The sequence below is a fragment of the Ursus americanus genome, chromosome 4 (genome assembly GCF_024610735.1).
Source record: "Ursus americanus isolate L20-20 chromosome 4, mUrsAme1.1.p, whole genome shotgun sequence".
Taxonomy (NCBI): domain Eukaryota; kingdom Metazoa; phylum Chordata; class Mammalia; order Carnivora; family Ursidae; genus Ursus; species Ursus americanus.
In genome coordinates, this window is record NC_142130.1 from 32134978 (window position 1) to 32155777 (window position 20800).

The following is a 20800-nucleotide window of genomic DNA, read 5'->3' on the forward strand; positions in this document are numbered from 1 at the left end:
GGGCAGGGCTGCGGCCACGGGGTGGAGATGGTCCAGTGTGCGCCTATGGCAAAGGGAGGGGCTTTGTACATGGCGTTGGGGAAGGGCTGGGCGGGGCAGAGATAATGATGCGAATTTGGGTGGGGGCGAAAAAGTGCAAGGGGGCCTCCGGGGATGGTTCTATATTCCATGAACATCTCCCAGGCTTGAGTCGGCCTAGAGGGGTTGGGGGATCTCAGATCCTTCCCTGGCCTGCTGTGCCATCGTGGTCTCTCCTTTCTTCCAGCCTGGATGTTTGGGGACCCCCACATCACCACCTTGGATGGTGCCAATTTCACCTTCAATGGGCTGGGGGACTTCCAGCTGGTCCGGGCCTGGGATGGAAACTCCTCGTTTCTGCTGCAGGGCCGTACCGCCCAGACTGGCTCGGCCCAGGCCACCAACTTCATTGCCTTTGCAGCCAAATACGACACCAACAGCCTGAGCCCCATCACAGTGAGTGCGGCAGGGGCCCCAAGGAGGACAGGAAGAAGGAAGAAGGGAACAGGGCAGCAGGGAGGGAGGACGCACCTGGCCAGTGTAGTGGTTCGAGAGTCAACCCTGGAGAGTGGGATTTGGGTCAGGGCTCCATCAGCCACGTGATCCTGAAGAAATGACTGAACTTCCAGTGCCTCAGTTTTCTTATAGTGAAATGAGGATCATAATATTACCTACCTCACAGGGCCGTTGTGAGATTTAAATGAGATCATCTGAGAAATGTGTCTAGCTCCAGGCTGGCCCATGCTGAGCACCCTAAAGCCGTTAGCTAGCACAACCGCATCATCACCTCCACCTCCCTCTTCCTCGGGGCTCAGGTCCAAACTCCCTGCAGCCTCTTTTCTCAGCCCCTGGGCCCACCTGCAGGACAGGCTTAGACTTCCTCTAATTCCCTTCCAGGTCCGATGGCTCCTTGAGCCCAATGACATAATCCACGTGCAGGTCAATAACCAGACTGTGGCATTTGAGATTAACCGTGAAGACCCAGAAGGTAGGCTGGGGACAGCCGTCAGCCACTTTCTCCTGCTTCCCTGGGTCAGGCTTCAGAGGGGCACGCGCCTGGAAGCCGTGCGGAGGCAGCAGCAGTGGGGGTGGGGAGAGGGGCTTGGCACTCTGCTTCACCCCCTCTTCTTTCAGCAGCTGGGCCTGGGTAGCTTCTTCACTCAGGAGCCAGGCATTAGGCTTTCCCTCCTCACTTCTCTCCTTCCTCCAAGGCCGTGACAGCCTCACCCCTGTCTCTAGTCCCCAGGAAGGGCAGGGGATGTCCTGTGACTTTGGCTTTGGGCCACTGGAGAAGGCGTCCAGGCCACCCCGGAGCTGCTCTCAGAGTCTCCCCTCTGCACCTTGATCCTTCACTACTGCCAAGTCTTGGAATGCTGGTTTCTTCCTCCTCTGTCTCCCAACCTTCCAGGCCGGGAGATATTCAACACCACTGGCATCATAATGGCCCGCAATGGCTCCCTGGTGTCAGCCACCTTCGATGGGACTGTGACCATCTCAGTGATTGCCCTCTCCAACATCCTCCATGCCTCCTGCGGCCTCCCAGAGGAGTATCGAAACCGCACAGAAGGCCTCCTGGGTGAGAAGCAGACAGGACTCTGTGAGACAGCAGCAGGAGCAAGAGCTTGGGCCCCAGACCATGGGGTAGTTCCTCGTCCAGTTGGCCTGTGGGTGTCCCAGGCTGAGCTTCCCTTCCTCGGCCTACAGGGAACAGAACCCCGAGGGTGCGGAGAGGTGGGGAGGGACGAGGGACCTCTTCAGCTTCTTTCAAGCCTCACTTCTTGTCCTCCTAAAACTCCAGTTCCAGGGTAGCCAAGTGGGCTTTGAGGTTGGGCTCTGGGGAGGATAGAGCCAGCAGCTGCCCTTCCCCTCCCTCCAGCCCCCACTTCCCCTCTCTTCTTCCTCCATTTCCCCCTTCATTTTCCCCTCCTCCATCCTTGAGACAGAGGGGCGGGTGAGGTATGGTCCTCTCCCCTCCTCCAGAAGGACGGAACTGAGACTAGATGCAACTGGAAGAGGCTTCCCAGGCCCCCTCCTCCCCATCACATCTTGAGTGTGACTCATTCGGTGCTCCCCAGGGAAGGGGAGAGCCACAGTACCGGGGTGGCCGACCTCCTCCTCTGTTGCTTAGGAGTCTGGAATGACAATCCAGATGACGACTTCAGGATGCCCAATGGCTCGGCCATTCCCAGCAACAGCACCGAGGAGTTGCTTTTCCAGTACGGAATGACCTGTAAGTCAGGGCCTCCGAGTCCTCGGGGTAGACGTGGCCGGGCTGGGATGAAGGAAGCATTGTGTCCCTCAGCCTGTGGGAACCAGACCTCCACCCTCTGTGAGGGAGAGCTGGAAAGGCCAGGAGCAAATGCTGAGGATTCTGGTGCCTCCCCAGATTTGTCCCTTTCACCCCCATCGCACCTGCGTGTCTCTGCCTGGAAGAGAAGACAAGGGAGGGGGGGCCCTCACTCACTAGAGTAGGGCTTTCCAGCCTCAAAAGCCAGAGTCACACCATCCCTCCACATCACCCTCCCTCGCCCCAAGGCATGTGAAGTGAGGGGAAGGGGTGGACACGGCGGAAGTGTAGCTGGAGACCCATCCCTGATACCAGGCCATGGCCTCCCATGTGTTCTAGGGGAAATCAATGACACAAGACTCCTTGGCAAGAGAGATGGCCATCTGCCTGCCAACTTCACCCCTATCTTCCTTTCCCAACTGAAAAACAAAACCTTGGATGAAGAGCTGGTGGCCGAGTGTAATGGAGACATGCAGTGCCTCTATGACAGCTCTGTCACAGGAAACGCAAGCACGGGCCAGAGCACTAAGGTGCTCCTCCGCAGCTACCGGCGGCTGAACGCCACCCTCAGTGAGTGGCACGAGGCGCGGGGAGGCATTGCAGCGTCAGGTGGCAGATGAGGAGCCCCCCTTTCATGACAGTGAAGCCACGCATTTTAAAAATTTAACAGATGCTTTTTTTTTAAGATTTTATTTATTTATTAGAGAGAGAGAGAGAGCATGAGTGGGAGGGGGAGGGGCAGAGGGAGAAGCTGACTCCCCGCTGAGCGGGAAGCCCGATGCGGGGCTCCACGCAGGGCTCCCAGATCATGACCTGAGCCGAAGGCAGACGCTTAACCGACTGAGCCACCCGGCTGCTCAATTTAACAGATTCTTTTGCTCATGTCATTCCTCCCATGACTCCCCAGCTCACTCTGTGATGACCTTCGAAGCCCTTTCCAACCCGACCCCAGCATCTCTCAAACTCTTCCTCTACTTCTCGTCTCCCTGCTCCCTCCTCTCCAGCCCCACTGGCTTCTCTGTGTTCTTCCACCACACCAGGCTCACTCCCGACTCCGGACCCCACACATGCTGTTCTCCGCCCGGACGCCCTTCCTCTAGACAGCCCCACGCTCGCCCCTCACCTCCTTCAAGGCTCTACGCAAATAGAGTGCCCTTCTCAGCATGCCTTTGTCGGCTGGCCTGTCTAAAATTTCACATCTACCCATGCTTCCTATTCACCTTCCCTGCTTTCATTTTTCTCCTTACCACTTATAACTATCTAGCCTATTTTCTCATTTTCATAGACCTCTTTTTTTATTATTTGCTCACTGCCGTGTCCTACCTAGAACAGTGCCAGCCATATGGTAGGTGCTCAATCAATGTGTGAAGTGACTGACTGAAGGAACAATGAAATGGAAATAGCATTTCCACTGTATTCCTCTGTTTCCTGACAAATGCAATGCCTATCTGGAGATTAGCCTCACGGTGTCCAGCCCTCTTCCAAAGGCAAAACTCTGTGATGGTCTGAACAACCCTGTTCTCTGATTCACGTCGTACCGTGCCCAGCATAGCACTCTGATCAGGAAAGAACTGGACCTGATTCCTGTCTGGGGGGAAGATAAAGAGAAGCTTAAGGATTTGGCCAGGCGGGCAATAGAACCCCAGCTGCTTTACGGAGATCTGAAGGCAGGTACACAGAATAATTCCTGCTTCCAGAAGTGGGTCACAGCCCTGAGAACGCCTCACGCAAACCAGAGGACTAAACAGAGAGGAGGCCCGTGAGGCAAGAAAATGTCCTGCCCCAAGCCCCGAGTCCCCTCTTTGTGTTTCAGATAAGTACCCACCCTCTATCGAGGGTCAGCGTGTGGTGGAAGCCTACGTGGGGCAGACCAAGCAGATTCAGTACAGAAGCCACTCGGAGAAGGTCACATTCGCTCTGAGGCACAGCAGCGCTGACTTCAGGCTGTTTGGTAAGAGCTTGGCCGCAGGTGGGAAGGATGAGGTCAGAGTCAATCTTTAGGTAATTTTGCATCAGTATACACCGGACAGCTTCATGTCACTTTTCCTTCGGAATACCCAGGAGCAGCATTTCTTGGAATGATCGCTATGATTCCGGTAGGTGCCCGCGGTGAATAGCAGTGATGGCCTTATGGCAGTCCGGCCAGCGAGCCACACGGACTTGGGGCCCATACAACTGATTCAAAGGTCATTTCGCCTCAAATCCAATAACGTGCAATCATCTTTAACCAGCTTTATGCAATCATCAAATTTTTAGAATAAAGTATAACAACTAAAAAAAATTACTAATCTAAAGCATTCTCAAATCTCTTAAAAGAAGGATATCATATGGAGCAGGATTTAAAGATACAAATAGCTTCATTTGGTATGTTTCTCATTATTTTATGGTGGCCAACCATGTTTGCCTAACTTTGCCTCCCCTCCTTGCTTTTCTGCGCTGGGACCAAGCAAAGCCTCGTCTCTCCCTGTCCGTAGTGGTGGATAACCATGATCTGGGTCAAAAAGTCAAAGTCCACAGGATGCAGCTTGCTTTCTGTGGCTGGCACCATTTATGCTAGTGACTGATCTTTGCTAAACCAAAGCCATTAGGGACCTTATTTTGAGCTCAGAGCACCTCTCTCTGCCTTGTTTTCTTTCTCTGTGCATAAGAAGGGGCTTCTTTCTGTGCGCCCTTCGGCTCCATGTGGCATCCTCCCAGGTGCTAGCCAACAGCATCAGGAGAGTTTCTCCTCCCCTGGGCTCCTCTCCTGAAGAGGGATAGCCTGGAAGTGACTCTCATCTGTCCCCTACTATCAACAACTCTCAATCTGCTCTGTTAAGGAGAACTGCTTATTTTCCTGGACACTGTAAGATAGGTTTGGATCAGAAGAGTCCTTGCTGATAAGTAGCAATGTTTTCACCGTAGTCTGGTGTCTGGAGGTCAAAGGTCCATGAAGCGAGAGGGGTGCGCAAGAAATCGGGGCAAGAGATGGGGCTGCTGTGAAGGGGAAGCCTGTTTTGTCTGCAGTGTAGCCTGGGGAAGCATCCGGAAGATCCTGGCCTTATGGCCTTACTCTCTGTCCTTCCTGGATGTCCCATCCTGGTGCAGGCATAAGGAGATTCGCCCTTTGGGGTCTCTTCAGGGCGCAACTGCCTTCCCCTCTGTGGAGTTCCACCCTGCCATCACTTAGTGGGGTCATACTACCTCCAGCTTGGGGTGTAACTGAGATCATTCCAGAAAACCAGCCTCGCTCAAGGAAATGCCTGATGACATTTGAGGGGTGGTCTGAGAGAGGTGGAGGGAGGCCAACATAGCACTCGGGGTGTTAGATGCCAGGATGTGCCACACGGCACAACAGTCAAGTCTCCCAGCTCTCAGTGGTCTTATCTTCCCTGGGGCAGAGAATGGGACATTGCTATGGACACCAAAGTCGTTGGAACCATTCACTCTGGAGATTCTAGCAAGAAACGTCGAAGACAATTTGTCATCTGTACTCCAGCCAAAGACAGTGGTCTGTGCTTGCAAGGAAGAGAGCCAGTGTTTATACAATCAGACCAGCCGGGTGGGCAATTCCTCCCTGGAGGTGAGTGTTGGGAGGAGGGTCGGGGGGCGGTTTCCTTGTTAAGGGGAAAGGCAGTGGGAACTGAAGGGATGTCATGCTTCAGTCCCTCTGTGGTAGTGTGTGTATTGGGAGCTGGTAGGTGAGGAGAGTCAACACCAATCTCAGGCCATAAACTTATAAGAAACAGAACTTTCTTCACTGCTTATAGCTCAACTGAATTTTTGTCTCCTAGCTCCCATTCTGCCAGGCTGACAGGAGACATCCACCTCAGCGTTCCTTAAAGCTTCCCAGGGGTCCCCAGCTTCACAGTTCTAAAGACTTATTCATTTATTTGAGAGGAAGACAGAGAAAGCAAGTAGGGGGAGGCGAAGAAGGAGAGGGAGAGAATACGAAGCCGACTCCCCACTGAGCAGGGAGCCCAACGGGGGCCTCAATCTCACGACCCTGAGATCATGACCTGAGCCAAAATCAACAGTCGGGTGCTTAACCGACTGAGCCACCCAGCCACCACCCCTACCCCCCACCCCCAGCTCCGCGGTTCTAGAACAAGGCATAGAGAGATGGGGGCAGGAAGGCATCCTTGTGGTCCCTGTGCAGGAGCCTACGCAGATCACAGGCTCCATGCTCCCTCCTCTTCAGGCCCAGGAAGTTGCTCTGCGGCTTCCGTGCCTAAGGTCCCACCTGCCCAGAAGCACCACACAGCCGTTTCTCTCTGGGTTCTCATCATTGTGGTGTTGGGAAGAGAGGGGCAGGTCCCCTATGACGTTGACACCCCCAAACCCCTTTGTTTTCTCTTTTATTGTCTCTTTCCAGCTAAAAGAAGGATCTCTTCATTTTGGAGAAAATCTTTGTTCATGCAAGTTTTAACCAAGATATTTGGCCTTAGTCTATGAATCTTGCCCCTATTTGCTTTTAAAAAATTTTGTTTTGTTTTTGTTTTATTTTGTTTTGGTTGTAAAGCAGGAGCCATAAAAGAAAGTGTTTGGCTGCCAATACCCCACCCCCCCCAGCCCTTACACACACCGTTTTCCTGAAGCGTGAACAAAGAATTCCCACTGGGAAGGGGGAGAGGTAGAGGAGCCCAGGGGGTAGAAGATGGAAAAAGGTAGTTACTGGGAGAAATAGAGATTAAAATCAATATAATATTTTAGGTATCCCAAAATATCCATTCTTGGAAGTAGAAAGCGTTAGGGAGGTTCATTTTAGGGAGATTTTCAGAGTCATCTCTGTAGGGGTGTCAGAATAGAGAGACCAGGGGGCTTGGCAAGGTTTGGGGAATCGGTACCTCCCTGTGTCATTTTTCTGGTTGCTGTGCGTTCTCACTGTGCTTAGCAGTGAGGCTTCTTGGTTTGGGAGTCAGCAAGGAAAGATCCAGCAGGAAACTGAGCTTACGTAAGATCCAGCTTTCAAGGGGTAGTAAAATATTTATTTAGCCCCTGTCTTACTCTGTAAAGGGTTTCAGGCAAGGAGATATGGTGTAGCTGAGATCCCAGGGCTCGCACCAGACAGACGGGCGCTGGGGGAGGGGGGAAAGAACGGCCCGGGGAGCCCCGTCGGCTTGGCAAGAATGAACAGGAGCACAGCCTGGTCAAGAAGGTGCTCAAGTAGATGCTGGGAAAATTAAGACAAGGACTCGAGGTCCATGGGTTCTCAGACCAGAGGGGTCAGAACAGAAACACCCAGAAGCCTTTAATGGTTCAGCCTCCTGGCTACCCGGTAATCAGCAACCCATTCCAGGCGGCCGACTGCAAGTGTGACGGGAACAACTTTGGCCGCCACTGTGAAAGCTCCAAGAACCCCTGTGATGAGCCGTGCTTCGGGAATGTGCAGTGCTTTCCTGGGAAGGGCTGCGGGGCCTGCCCCCCAAACCTGACTGGGGATGGGCGTCACTGTGCCGGTGAGCTGGGGACAGGGCCCTGACAGGAGGAGGCTCGGGGGACGGTTGATACCTGGAGGGCCTAGGGCCTGGGGCAAACCATTTCTTTCCCCTTTCCTGCAAGTCTTTAGAATACTCAATACAGACGGCTATGGTGAGGGGGTCAGGACGTCTGGTGAGGTGTGAGGCTGAAGAAGAGATTGTGCAGGCACGGGGAGCGGCCAGGGCAGGGCAGGCTGACGCGCTGATGGGGAAAACTCAGGGCAAAAGACTGAAGATGGCCTGGGGACAGGGGCAGATGTCCAGCAGCCGCCAGGGAGCCAGAGGCAAGCTGAGGCCCTCAGGCTCCTCATGTGTCTTCAGAGACACAAAGCTCAGGGTTTCCACATCTCAGTTGGGACATCTGGGGGGCTGCCATGGGCATCTGGTGGCAGGGGCGAGTCCTCCCTTTGAGTCCTTCTTCCACCACCTGTTCTTGACCTCTGAGCAACTGGAGTCATGATGAGGGAGCTCACGGGAAGCCTTCACTAAGCCCCCTAGAGATCCTGAAGGAAATCTGGAGGCCACTGTGTCTTCTGAGCGGAGGCCAGAGCGCGTAGAACCACAGCTTTAATATGGTAGAAAAAGGGATGGAAGTGAGGAAAGCAGGCCGGCAGGCCCTGCTCCTGCCAGCCTTCTGGGTCCTTTCCTGATGCAGGGGGTCTGATAAACACGCCATTCCCTCAGCAGAAGTGGGAGCATACCGACCTGGCAGAAGAAAAAGTTTTCCCAGCAGAGAACTATCTGGAAAAGGGAGAGGATAGTTGGGTGTTCAGAGCGACTCAAGAGCAGAACGCAGACTGAGCGGGCTTTGAGGGTGAAAGAAACGAAGGCCATCCTAGAAGCTTTCTGGGGGCTGGGGCTCCCCACTGCTGCCCAGCCTGGTCTGCTGACCCCCCTGCTCCCCCTGCAGCCCTGGAGCCCTCTCTCCCCTGTCAGAACCGGTCCTGCCCTGTGAATTACTGCTACAACCAGGGCCACTGCTACATCTCCCAGGCTCTGGGCTGCCAGCCGGCCTGCACCTGCCCCCCAGCCTTCACCGACACCCGCTGCTTCGTGGCTGGGAACAACTTCACTCCAATCCTCCTTCAAGGTACCGTCAGATGCTCTCTGCCTCCGCATTTCTGTCACCCTGAGGGGAGATGAGGGACTCGGGGGAGAGGGGGCAGAGTGAAGTTCCTCAAACTCACGGAACTCCAAATCTCTCTGTGCTCATGGTAAGTGGCCGGCTGTGGGAGCGGGTGGGGGCAGCTGCCACAGCACGAGCCCCAGGCCCGAGCAGTCTGCTGAGGGAAGACTGAAGGGGGCCTCGTGGCCCAGAGAGACAAGGGTCAGGAAGCCTTGACCACAGTCGAATGGATGCTAGGGTGAGGGTCAGCAGACTCAGCCACTTCTCCTGATTTCTCTGGGGACTTTCTGTCACTGTAGAACGGGGCAGTCTCCCTGAGCTTCCCCAACGACCGTCTTGGGTAAGTCTATGAAAACAGTGAGGTGATTGTGAATCTGCTTCTCCCATTTCCAGAGCTTCCTGTAAGAAGCATCCAGCTCTGGCTCAGTGAGGAAGAAAATGCCTCCGTGACAGATGTCAATGCCTCGGTCAGTGCTGCAGGCCACCTCTGGGTGGGGAGGGGTCTTGGCAGGGTCAGGGCAGGGTCTCAGCCCTCATTTATGTGTTCTGCCTCTAGTCATCCATCTGGATTCAGTTGCCACAGGAGGCCGGAGCCTCCGGCCCCTGGTGAGGGTTGGGGGTGAGGAAGGCAGGAAGCCCCAGGACAGAGATCTCCAAGGGGACTGGAATAACCAGACTTGGGTCTGGGGGGCCAAGTCACCCCAGCCTCTCCTTCTGAGTGTCCCTAGAGACCTGCGCTTGGGTATTGCGTGGTAGAAACTCAAGAAGGCATTTCACCTCCAGGAAGCCTTCCCTGACTTCCCAGAGCGAACTGGCAGCTCCCTCTTTTTGGCTCCTATGCCCTTGTCCATTCCTCAACCACAGGCAAAGTCACACAGTAGTTGAATTACTGTGGTTCTAGAACCCTACATACCCGGGTTCAAATCATCGTTTTACCATTCTCTAGAGCAGGTGTAATCATTAGACAATTTGACGTCTCATCTGCAAAGCAGAAATAATAATAGTACCCATGTCAGTGGGTTGTGTCAAGGTCTAAATGATAATGTACATAAAGCATTCACCACGGTGCCTAAAATACAAGTGTTCAAAAATTATAATAAGAAGTATTATTACTACTGGGGCACCTGGGTGGCTCAGTCGTTAAGCGTCTGCCTTCGGCTCAGGGCGTGATCCCAGCGTTCTGGGATTGAGCCCCACATGGGGCTCCTCTGCTGGGAGCCTGCTTCTTCCTCTCCCACTGCCCCTGCTTGTGTTCCCTCTCTCGCTGGCTGTCAAACAAATAAATAAATAAAATCTTTAAAAAAACAAAAACAAAAACAAAGGTAGGTTTTCTGTTAAAAAAAAAAAAGTAGTATTATTACTATTGCTACCACCACAGCACTCCACACTCTGTAAGGTCAAGGCCGCTGATGCTTGTCAACTTCACCAGACTATGGGTGTTTGAGTATGGACTGTTCCCGAGTCAGCTTGACCCACACCCCCAGCACCTGACCATCCCCAAGGTCTGGCTACACATAATCAAGGTTCACTGTCCATGTGGGGAGAGAATGAGTGGGTGAACCAGGGAACAGGGGCAAAGGTAGGGGCCATTCGTCTCAGATTCTCCTGTTGTCATTGGAGGCAGGGAGGTAGGCCAAGTCCTTTACTCACCAACAAACTTTTACTAAGCAGGGACCCAGGGCCGGTCACCAGGCTAGGCTGGGGTGTGGGGATGCAGAATGAGGTGAGAAGCTCTCTGCAGGTCCTGGCACTCACGAGCAAAGAAGGAGCCAGACGGGGAGAAATAAATGCATTGAAGTGGGAGGGGTCTTCTCTTTGGACTGGACCTCACGGTCACCCGTCGCCCCCATCCTCTGCCCTAGGTGGCCTACAGACTGGGAAACCTGAACGTGCGGGCCTTTCTCCGGAACAGCCTAGTGACACAAAGGTAAGTGGGACTGTCCCCACCCGGTCCCCAGGTCTCACCCTCCGCCTCCACTCTTCGTCCCTCACTGTAACCCTCCCACACAGTGATTCTGGGACAACGCTGGCCTCCGGAAGTTTACTTAGACGCTGGAAGGTCATCTCGGAGTTCCAGTACCTCCCTCGCGGTCCTGTCATCGACTTCCTGAACACTCAGCTGCTGGATGCAGTGGTGGAAGCGTTCTTACCCCAGGCCTCGTGGAGGCGGTGGAACGGAAGTGAGGGGCCCAGGACCAACGTGAACTTCCACTCCATCTCCAGGGAAGACGTGGCCAGTTTGTCAGCTCGTGAGTTGCTGTCCTGGGGATTGTCACTGGGATAGCTGAAGGAGGAGGCAAATGGGGGAACCTATCACAGATCTTCAGCCCACACAAACCCATGGTGGGACGGTTTCTATGGAGGGCCACAGATAAGCCAAAAGCAAGTAATTTAGGCTTTTTGTTGGTCATTTTTGAGAGAGATTGTTAAACATTTTACCCACCAGCTTTCTAGATTTGAGAGTAGAGCACAAAATACTGCTTGAGGAATCCCCAGGGAGACAGCTTCACAGAACATTTACTCTTAATTGCCACCTTCCTGACCATGGCTGCTGACAGTTTTCTTTCTTTCAATAAAATTATTAACGATTTTGTTAAAATACCATTGCACTTTATAAACATCAACAGGGACTTCCCTTTTGCCTTTGCCCTCCCGCTAGAGGATATTAAGTAGTGATTGTCCCTGATTATCCTGGAAAGAGACTGAGATCAGTTGCTAAGTACTCTGGAGAAGGAAAGGAATGGACCACCCTATTTTGGGAGTGAGGCAGAGAACAGGGCAGTGACCACGCCAAACCCAGCAGAAGCCGCTCTGTGTGACTCGAGGGTGGGACCAAGCAAGAGCTGCTCGGATCCAGGCTGTGCCTCCTCCCTTCTCGGGGCAACAGTGTGCAATCCTCCAAACTACTTTGTGTGTGTGGTAGGGCGTTAGGGGTGGGGATAAGGGAACCACCCCAGACCTGACTATGAGTTTCGTTAAAGAAAACAAACCAAAAAACTCCACAATTTTTATTATACAAGTACAATATGTTTATTGTAGAAAGTTGAGGAAACACAAATTAACAAAAAGAAGAGAAAAAAATCACCTGTAATTCCAATCCCCAAAGACAAGTCTGTTTTGCACACATCCTTCTGAATTTTCTTCTATGCATAGGAATCTTCACTCATACCAGTATTTTTTATAATAAAGGGATCAAGCAGGGCAACCCTCTCAGGTCCCCTCCCTCTTCGGGAGCTTTGTATTAGCGCTCAATAAACCGCTTTGCAGCCCACCAAAAAAAAGGGGGGGGGGTCGAGTGGAACCTAATGTTTGATAACCTCATTACTTAAGCAGTTGTGAACATATTATCTTTTATATTGTGTATGTGTTCCCATTTGCTATATTATTAAACATTTTAATATAGTATACTGTATTCTATTTAAAGATTTATTTATTTATTTTAGAGAGGGGGGAGCAACAGAGGGAGAGGGAGAGAATCTCAAGCAGGCTGTGCACTGAGCATGAGCCCCATGAGGGGCTCAATCTCATGACTCTGCGATCATGACCTGAGCCAAAATCAAGAGTGGGACGCTTAACCGACTACGCCGCCCAGGCGCCCGTGGTGCGCTATATTTTAAACAGAAGGTTGTACCAATAGTGACCGTGTATTGATGCTTACTGTGTTAGGCAACGTCATGAATACTCCGTATATTTTATCTCCTTTAAAATTCGCAGCAAGGTAGGTACTATGAGTATCGTTTCCTTTTAAAGATAAGGAAACTGAGGCTGAAGGAGTAAAGGAATTTCCCCCAAAGCACACAACTAGTTAGTAGCAGAGTTTGAATTTCAGCTTAGGTCTGGTTTACTTCAAAGCATTTGCTCTTCACCAATGCATTTTCCATCCCATGGTGCTTCCTGGTTGCACAATATTCCTTGGTTAACAAACCCTGCCTATTGGACATGGCTGCTATTGTAACCGTGCTGCTCTGGACTCCGTGAACATACACATTTGTGTGAGGTTCCAGTGATCTCTCAGGATGGATGCCTGGGAACAGGAGCCTTGATGGGAAGGTATGGATTTGGTGTTCCTGATTGCTCTCCGTGTTCACTGTGTCCTTCCTGGCAGTGAACGTGAGCGTGCTGGGGGATTACTTCAACTGCAGCAGCTACAAGGACTACCGCCTGGTCTACAGCCCCCAGGGCGGCTTCACCTGCGTGTCCCCTTGCGCCGAGGGCTACTGTCAGCACGGAGGCCGGTGCCAGCACCTGCCCCAGGGGCCCCGCTGCAGGTGAGTGGGGAGACGGCAGGGAGAGCAGAGCTGGCGCATCCGAGCTGGGTGGGGAGACTGCAAGGGGGGCCCAGAAATGCCAGCATAACTTGTGGGGTCTGAAAGTTCGGATGGTTCTTTTATAACTGAGAGAACAGGGATCACGGAAAAGACATGAGTGCTTACTCTGTGCGGAGAAGAAAGACGCTATATTACCTCTAAAACTCAAACTCAGCTACGGGGTGGGTATTGGGACCATTTTAAAGAAGAGAGAGGTAAAGAGCCTGCTGCCCAAGGTAGCCAGGACCCTGTCGGGGGATGCGGGTTCCAAAGGCAGACTCTTCCACCCGATTTGGCTTCTGGGGTGAACATTCTGCTGTCTCTTTGTGGGAAAGGCACCCACTGCCTTGTGTCTAGGCCCGGCCCTGCCCCTCCTTAAGAGTACGGGTCAGGGGAGGCCCCCTCAAACTGGTGGCTTACGACCCCTGGTTCATCAGCAGTCTGAGGGGCTCCCGTGAGGGGAGTGCGTGGAGTCTGCAGGCCTGCTAAGGAGGAGAAGGGCAGCGCCTCCCCGGGGCCCTCGAGGCCCATCGGTGCCCTGTGTCTACCCTCGCACCCCCTGCCATCCCAGATCCCCCCAGCCCCTTCCCCTCCCAGGTCTGAGGAGGGCTGGGAGGAACCGGGGCTTCTGCCTGCACCTGCTCCCCGGCAGCCGGCCCCGCCCCGCTGGCCAGGTGGAGCTGAGCCCAGGTGAAGTCAGTAGCCACGCTTCAGCTCCGCCTCCTTCCCTAGAGGGGAGCCCAGACTGTCGTGGAAAACCTCCCGGGGCCGCCCCACTGTTGACCGTGTCCCCTCTCTCTGTGCGCAGCTGTGAGCCCTTCTCCATCTACGCGCCCTGGGGCGAGCGCTGTGAGCACCTGGGCCTGAAGCTCGGCGCCTTCTTCGGAATCCTCTTTGGAGCCCTGGGCTTCCTCCTGCTGCTGGGGGCCGCGGGGTTCGTGGTCCTGCGCTTCTGGTGCTACTCCGGGAACCACTACTCCTACCCCCTGGACTCAGAAAGCTGAGGCCTGGCCCCGACGGGGCAGCTGTGGCTTAGGATACCTCAGGACCCACCCCAGCCTCACCCACACACCTGCCCGAGGCGCCGTTCCCTGGAGGAGACTGGGAAAAAGAAGGTGCTTGAAGTCGACTCAGGATTCTTCAAGGCAATGAATCATAATAAAATCAGTAGACACAGAGACAGACAGGAAGGGGCCATAAAGACCACCTACTTAACGGATGGATTCTCTCACAAATGTACCCACAAGAAGGACATGCACACATCAGAGTTAATAATGGGGCGATGGCTCTAAGTTAAAAACCAGTTGTATAAAAAACCAAAAAACTCCAGTTTACTTCTAATTAAAATCTATTTAAGTAAAATCCTGACTTTTTGTGTTTCCAAAGCCATGGATTCCACTCGTGATTTTCCTCTGGTGGCTGGAGGGCTAGGCACAGGGAGTGGAGGAGCAAAGGCGGGCAGGACCCAGTCCTGCTTCGGCCCACAGCTGCTCTCCGCGGGGAAGCTTGTTGCTCTAGCCCAGGTGGACCCTTGCTTCAGCCTCCACACATCACTGTCTTCTCCCTCCCAGGGGAAGAAACACAGGCCAAAGCCTGGCCTTCCCAGGAGGATGGTGGAGACACCCCCACATGGAGTAGCCCAGACTCACCCAGGAACCCTTGCTGCCTTGCTGGTCTCTGTCCGTCAGTTCCAAGTGCCTTTACCTGTCAGGTTCTTGTCCCCACTGCCTGTGTTCCCTGGAGGAGGGATTAAACCATTCCAGCTCCCTTTCCAAGAACCAATTTGAGAAGCATGCCACGCACCCCCCTCCTTCGACCTGGAGTAGCCAATTCCTAATATACTTTCTGTCCTTTCCTGAGCCCCACTGGAGTCTTCTGAGCCTCTCCACCCCGCAGTCCCTTGGCCCCACTCTGCCCATTCCCAGCAACCTGACAAGTTTCCAACTCATCTTCTCTCCTAGCAGGCAGAACTTCACACCTCTCTGGTATAACGAGTCCAGTAAAAACTGGTCCACGACTCCTGGGTCTAGGATACCTTAATTCCAACTCTATGGAGAAACTGGGTAGCTGCCTCCTGGTCCTAAATCCCAAATCCCTGAAGGGAGAATCCGATTAGTCCAGCTTCTATCAATTGTTCATCACCGGTCCAGACAAGTGTAGGGTAGGACAGGAGGTCACATGATCTGAACCTGGCGCTCAGCCCACTCTCGAAGGTGAGCAACGGTGTTGGAGGAAGTTCAGGAGAAGAAACATGATCTCTCACCTGAGCAGAGACTCCAAACTGTCTGCTCTTCATAGAGAATGACTACTCCCAGTAGGCGAAACCCCTCCCGTATGTGCAAAGTTTTGGCTTTACCCTCAACTGCCCCAAAGAGTAATCAAACCTCCATATAAACCACATTTATTCAGGGTGCCTGGCTGGCTCAGTTGTGAGAGCATGCAGCTCTTGATCTTGGGGTCATGAGTTCAAGCCCCTTGCTGGGTGTGGAGTCTACTTAAAGCACACACACGCACATTTATTTAATCCTAGAGTTCATTATTTTTAAAAGCTTTTTTTAAAAAGATTTTATTTATTTATTCGTCAGAGAGAGAGAGCACAAGCAGGGGGAGCGGCAGGCAGAGGGAGAAGCAGGCTCCCCACTGAGCAAGGAGCCCCATTCAGAACTCGATCCCCGAACCCTGGGACGTTTAACCGACCGAGCCACCCAGGCGTCCCTAATCCTAGCATTCATTTAACAAGAATTAAGCTCATAGCCCAGATGGATTCACTGGTGAATTCTACCAAACATTCCAGGAAGAAATTCTACCAGTTCTCCATAATCTCTTTCAGAAGGCTGAAGCAGAGGGAATACCTCCTAACTCATTCTATGAGGCCAGCACTACCCTAATACCCAAACCAGAAAAAACAACAACAACAACAACAACAAAACTATACAGCAAGATCGCTCAGGAACATAGATGCAAAAATCTTCAACAAAACATTAGCAAGAAAAATCTGACAATGAATAAAAGGAATTATATGCCATGACCAAGTCGCATGTATTCCAGGTATGCAAGGCTGATTCAACATTCAAAAATCAATTAATGTAATCTGTCACATCAACAGAATAAACAAGAAAAATCATATGATTATACCAATAGTTGCAGAAAACACATTTGACAAATTCAAACACCAAAATTCTTAGCAAGCCAGGAATGGAGGGGAACTTCCTCAGGTTGATTTTTTTAAAAACCTTACAGCACAGGGCACCTGGATGGCTCAGTCAGTTAAGCTTCTGACTCTTGATTTCGGCTCAGTTCATGATCTAAGGGTCATGGGATCAAGGCCCGCACTGGGCTCCACACTGGGCATGGAGCCTGTCTGGGATTCTCTCTCCCCCTCTCCCTCTCCCTTTGCCCACCCCCTCCCTGACCTTGCTTATGTGTGCACGCACACAATCGATTTCTCTCTAAAAATAAAATTAAATTAAATTTAAAAAACCTACAGCTATCACACACTAGAGGAAAGGGGTGCTGAGGGGTGGGCAAAATGGGTGGAGATGAAGAGGTAGAAACTTCCACTTATAAAATAACTCACAGGGATGTAATGTACAGCATAGAGAATATAGATAATAATATTATATTAACTTTATATGGAGACAGATGGTAACTAGACTTACGGTGATCATTTCATAATATGTAAAATGTCGAATCACTATGTTGTACACCTGAGATTAATATAATATTGTATGTCAATTATACTTCGTGTTCAAAAAAGAAGAATGAACGCTAATGTAAACTGCTGACCTTGGGTGATAATGACGTGTCAGTGTAGGTTCATTGATTGTAACAATGCACTCCGGTGGGGGATGTTGATGGTGGGGAAGTTTGGGAGTGTGTGTGGGGGAAGGGGATATGTGGGAACTTCGTACTTTTAACTCAGTTAAAAGTTTCATTGTGACCATAAAAGTACTCCAAAAAATTAGGTTTATTAATTTAAAAGATTGTAAACATTTAAATAAAAAGAATTAAGCACATATGTCGCTAGAGAGAGATGGAGTGGGCTGGGGGGCAGTGTCCAGCAATTAGAAAAAAGGGGCTGAAGGAGCAAGGCAAGCATGGTGGACTGGTGAGACGGCCTTTGCCAGGACCATTGTAATCTCAAAACTAAGTTATGCAGTGAGGACTTTGTAACATGACTCAAGGTTTGGGAGGGGAAGGCTCGCTTTGAGCATAAGGTCCAAAAATTACATTTCATCCTCAACCCAGTGAGGACTCTTGGCAAGGGATTGACCCACGCTGTGCAAGACGTGGTTGGTATAGATACTGGGTATCCTCAAGCATGGGAAGAGGGAACCTAAAAGAAAAGCAAGATTGTAAATGGAGCAGCAAGACCACCCAAACCCAAAGTCCTTCTTCCCCCATCCATCTTCAGACATTAAGCTTCTTCTCCTCTCAGCGGGCAATGGTGGAGGGGTGGGGGTGTGGGAAGACAGAAGAAGTATGGCAGAAAACCCTGCCAGAGGCAGCAGAGACATCCAAAGCCTAAGAGAAGCTCAGGGGCTCACTGCAGAGAAGGAAGACCCCAGATTGGGAAAAAGAGGAGTGGGGACACTGGTTGAAGAGGAGGCCTTGCAAGTAAGGCTGTCAGATTTAGCAAATAAAAATACGGGAAGCTCAGTTAAATTTGAGTTTCAGAAAAATCACAACTAATTTTTTAGTATAAGATGTTCCATGAAGTGTGTGGGATACCCACATGTTTTAAAAAAGTATTCATAGTTTATCTGAAATTCTCATTTACCTGGGTGTCCTTTATTTTAACTGGTAACCTGGTCAAAATGGCTGAAGCACTGGGCATGTAGAGAAAGGGTGTCATGAAAAAGGAAGGAGGCTGGGGCGCCTGGGTGGCTCAGCGGTCCAGCATCCTACTCTTGGTTTTGGCTCCAGTCATGATCTCAGGGTCATGAGACTGAGCCCCACATCGGGGCTCTGCTTCTCTTCCTCTCCTCTCTCTCTGCCCCTCCCCTTGCTTGCGCGTGCACGCTCTCTCTCTCTCTCAAATAAATAAATAAATAAATAAATAAATCTTTAAAAAGAAAAAATAGGGAGTTGTCTGTGTGGCAAGGAAAGGCCACTTGGTGAGTGGTGCGGTCAGATACAGAACACGACTGCGCATTGTCATCAGCCCACCCGCCGGATCTGTGTGATTTGGATTCTGTCACTTATGCACCTGAAATAAAGAACTGATGGGCCCTTCTTCAGGGTTCCAGGCATGTGTTGGCTTGGCGGAAGGAGGAAGCCTCCACCCCCATTCCCAGCTGGCGGCAGGCCGCTGAGACACCCTCAGTGGGCGGGGGGCACCCTTAGAGGGAGCTGCCTGGCGAAATGCTTAGCCAGAAACACAGATTCCCTTGCCTATCCTTCCCTGCCCTTAAAGGAGCCTTCCAGAAACTCCCTCTGGGCTTAAGGCAAGCAGCTTTTAAGGACCAGATGGCAAACAATAGATAACTGGTATGATGTACCAACATAAGTATTTATTGATACCAAAATATGATGCCCACTCATTGGAATTTGGGGGACACCCATGGGATCAGTTAGCATTCACTGCTGTCCACTCACCTGTGGCCGGTCCCCCTCACAGAGGTTGAAGGAAGGACTGGCTGTGGCAGGAGCTTCAGCTGAAGTCTCTTGGGAATAGGGCCACCTCACGCTGTCCTCATCACAGCCTGTGTCTTTGCCTTCTGAGTCACAGGTGACTGTAGAGAGGCTATCTTGTTTGGGTCCACACCCACCTTTGTCTGCACGAAATACGTGCCATTTTCACCTCATAGACACACACCCTTTTTATTTTGTTTAAGATTTTATTTATTTATTTAAGAGAGAAAGACAGCCAACGAGAGGGGGAACACAAGCAGGGGAGTGGGAGAGGAAGAAGCAGGCTCCCAGCGGAGGAGCCTGACGTGGGGCTCGATCCCAGAACGCCGGGATCACGCCCTGAGCCAAAGGCAGACGCTTAACGACTGAACCACCCAGGCGCCCCAGACACACACCCTTGAGTCTTAAATAACTGGAGAATTTTCCCCAGGCCTTCTGGTTTGGAACATTACTTCTGCTAATTCTGATCATTTCCAGTAATTCTCTCCTCTCTCTCTCTCTCTCTCTCTCTCACACACACACACATGCAAGCGTATTTACACATTTTAATTCCCAAATGCTTCTAATTGCTATCGCCTATATTTTACGAACTTTGTGGCTTCCAAGAACGGTCATCAGATTTGCATGTACACGGGTGTCCTTATATGCATGTATTTAAGATTAATTATCTACTCTATCATGTATCCCTGATTCAAATAAATGCAAAGCAAGAAAAGAAAAGCTATTTAAGAATGGAATTTATGGGGGCGCCTGGGTGGCTCAGTCGTTAAGCATCTGCCTTCGGCTCAGGTCATGATCCCAGGGTCCTGGTATCGATCCCCACATCGGGCTCCCTGCTCAGTGGGAATGTTGCCTGCTTCTCCCTCTCCCACTCCCACTGCTTGTGTTCCCTCTTTCGCTGTGTCTTTCTCTGTCAAATAAATAAAATCTTAAAAAAAAAAAAGAATAGGATTTATGTAACAGGTATTACATACGCAAACTGCTCTCCGTTCATGCCTCATTATAGTGTAGCTTATTAATAATGATATCACTAGATTTGACTTCAACACTGAATACCATTTTCTCAACTTTCAGATCCCCGTGCCCATATTTCCGGGCCACCTGCTCACACGGCCCCTCCTCCGTTGTTCGGCAACAGTTGAGTGCCGTCCCTGTGCAGGACTCCACGCTAGGTTCTGTGGCTACCGCGATGAGTGCTACACGGCACTCGTCCTGAAGCATATAGGACTTCACAAACTTGTAAGCAAATAAAGCGGATGTAGCATGGTAAGACTAAGAAACTAGATCCTTCTCAGGGGATTTGAGGAGAGCCACCACAAGGAGGCACTGAAGGAACTGGCCTTCCAAGCATGGAGAGAAGTTTTCCAGATGAAGATACCAGGGAGTGGGTGGACCTTCCGGAGGTAAGAATCATGATGTGCAAATTCTGGATCAAAGCAGGTGTGACTGAGAAGTAGTGAGAAGTTTCCCGTGGAAGGAGCACAGGACATAGGAGAAGGGTCTATAGGACACAGAGCTGAGAAAGTTGGCCAAGACCATATTATGAAGACTCTTACATACAAAGCTAGGGGTTTTATTCCTTTGGTAGGAACAGGACTAGCTTTGATTTTGGAAAGGGAACCTCTAAAGATAGTATAAAAAGTATTTGGGAGCAATCACACACACACACACACACACACACACACACACACACACACACAACACTATTATTAACCAAATGACTACACTGGGATATCCTGTGTTTTGTCTTGTCTTTTTCCTTTATTGGCTATTACAAACAGTTCTGTAATGAACACATTTATTATTTCCACAGATTCTTAATTGTTTCCTTAAGATAAACCCTTTGGAATGAAATTGTTCAGGTAAAGGGATGCACATTTTTAAGTCTTTAGTCAAATTGTCCTCCGAAAGGCTGTACCAATTTCATTCACACCAACAGTGTTTAAGAGTGTTCTTCCCCCATACCTTC

The 20800-nt window shown here is 51.1% G+C and overlaps 1 protein-coding gene across 1 annotated transcript in view; it reads left to right on the forward strand.

The window, feature by feature from the left end:
• MUC4 (mucin 4, cell surface associated) overlaps positions 1 to 14511 on the forward strand; it is a 53851-nt gene extending 39340 nt beyond the window's left edge. The window contains exons 11-24 of the mRNA XM_087861378.1: positions 266 to 474; positions 916 to 1006; positions 1427 to 1594; positions 2147 to 2248; positions 2645 to 2875; positions 4119 to 4256; positions 5686 to 5867; positions 7584 to 7743; positions 8675 to 8854; positions 9284 to 9357; positions 10753 to 10817; positions 10901 to 11139; positions 12996 to 13158; positions 14006 to 14511. Coding sequence (XP_087717504.1) covers positions 266 to 474; positions 916 to 1006; positions 1427 to 1594; positions 2147 to 2248; positions 2645 to 2875; positions 4119 to 4256; positions 5686 to 5867; positions 7584 to 7743; positions 8675 to 8854; positions 9284 to 9357; positions 10753 to 10817; positions 10901 to 11139; positions 12996 to 13158; positions 14006 to 14201 — 2198 coding nt within the window. The 3' untranslated portion in view covers positions 14202 to 14511. The remainder of the gene's footprint in view (positions 1 to 265; positions 475 to 915; positions 1007 to 1426; positions 1595 to 2146; positions 2249 to 2644; positions 2876 to 4118; positions 4257 to 5685; positions 5868 to 7583; positions 7744 to 8674; positions 8855 to 9283; positions 9358 to 10752; positions 10818 to 10900; positions 11140 to 12995; positions 13159 to 14005) is intronic.
• The last annotated feature ends 6289 nt before the right edge of the window (positions 14512 to 20800 follow it).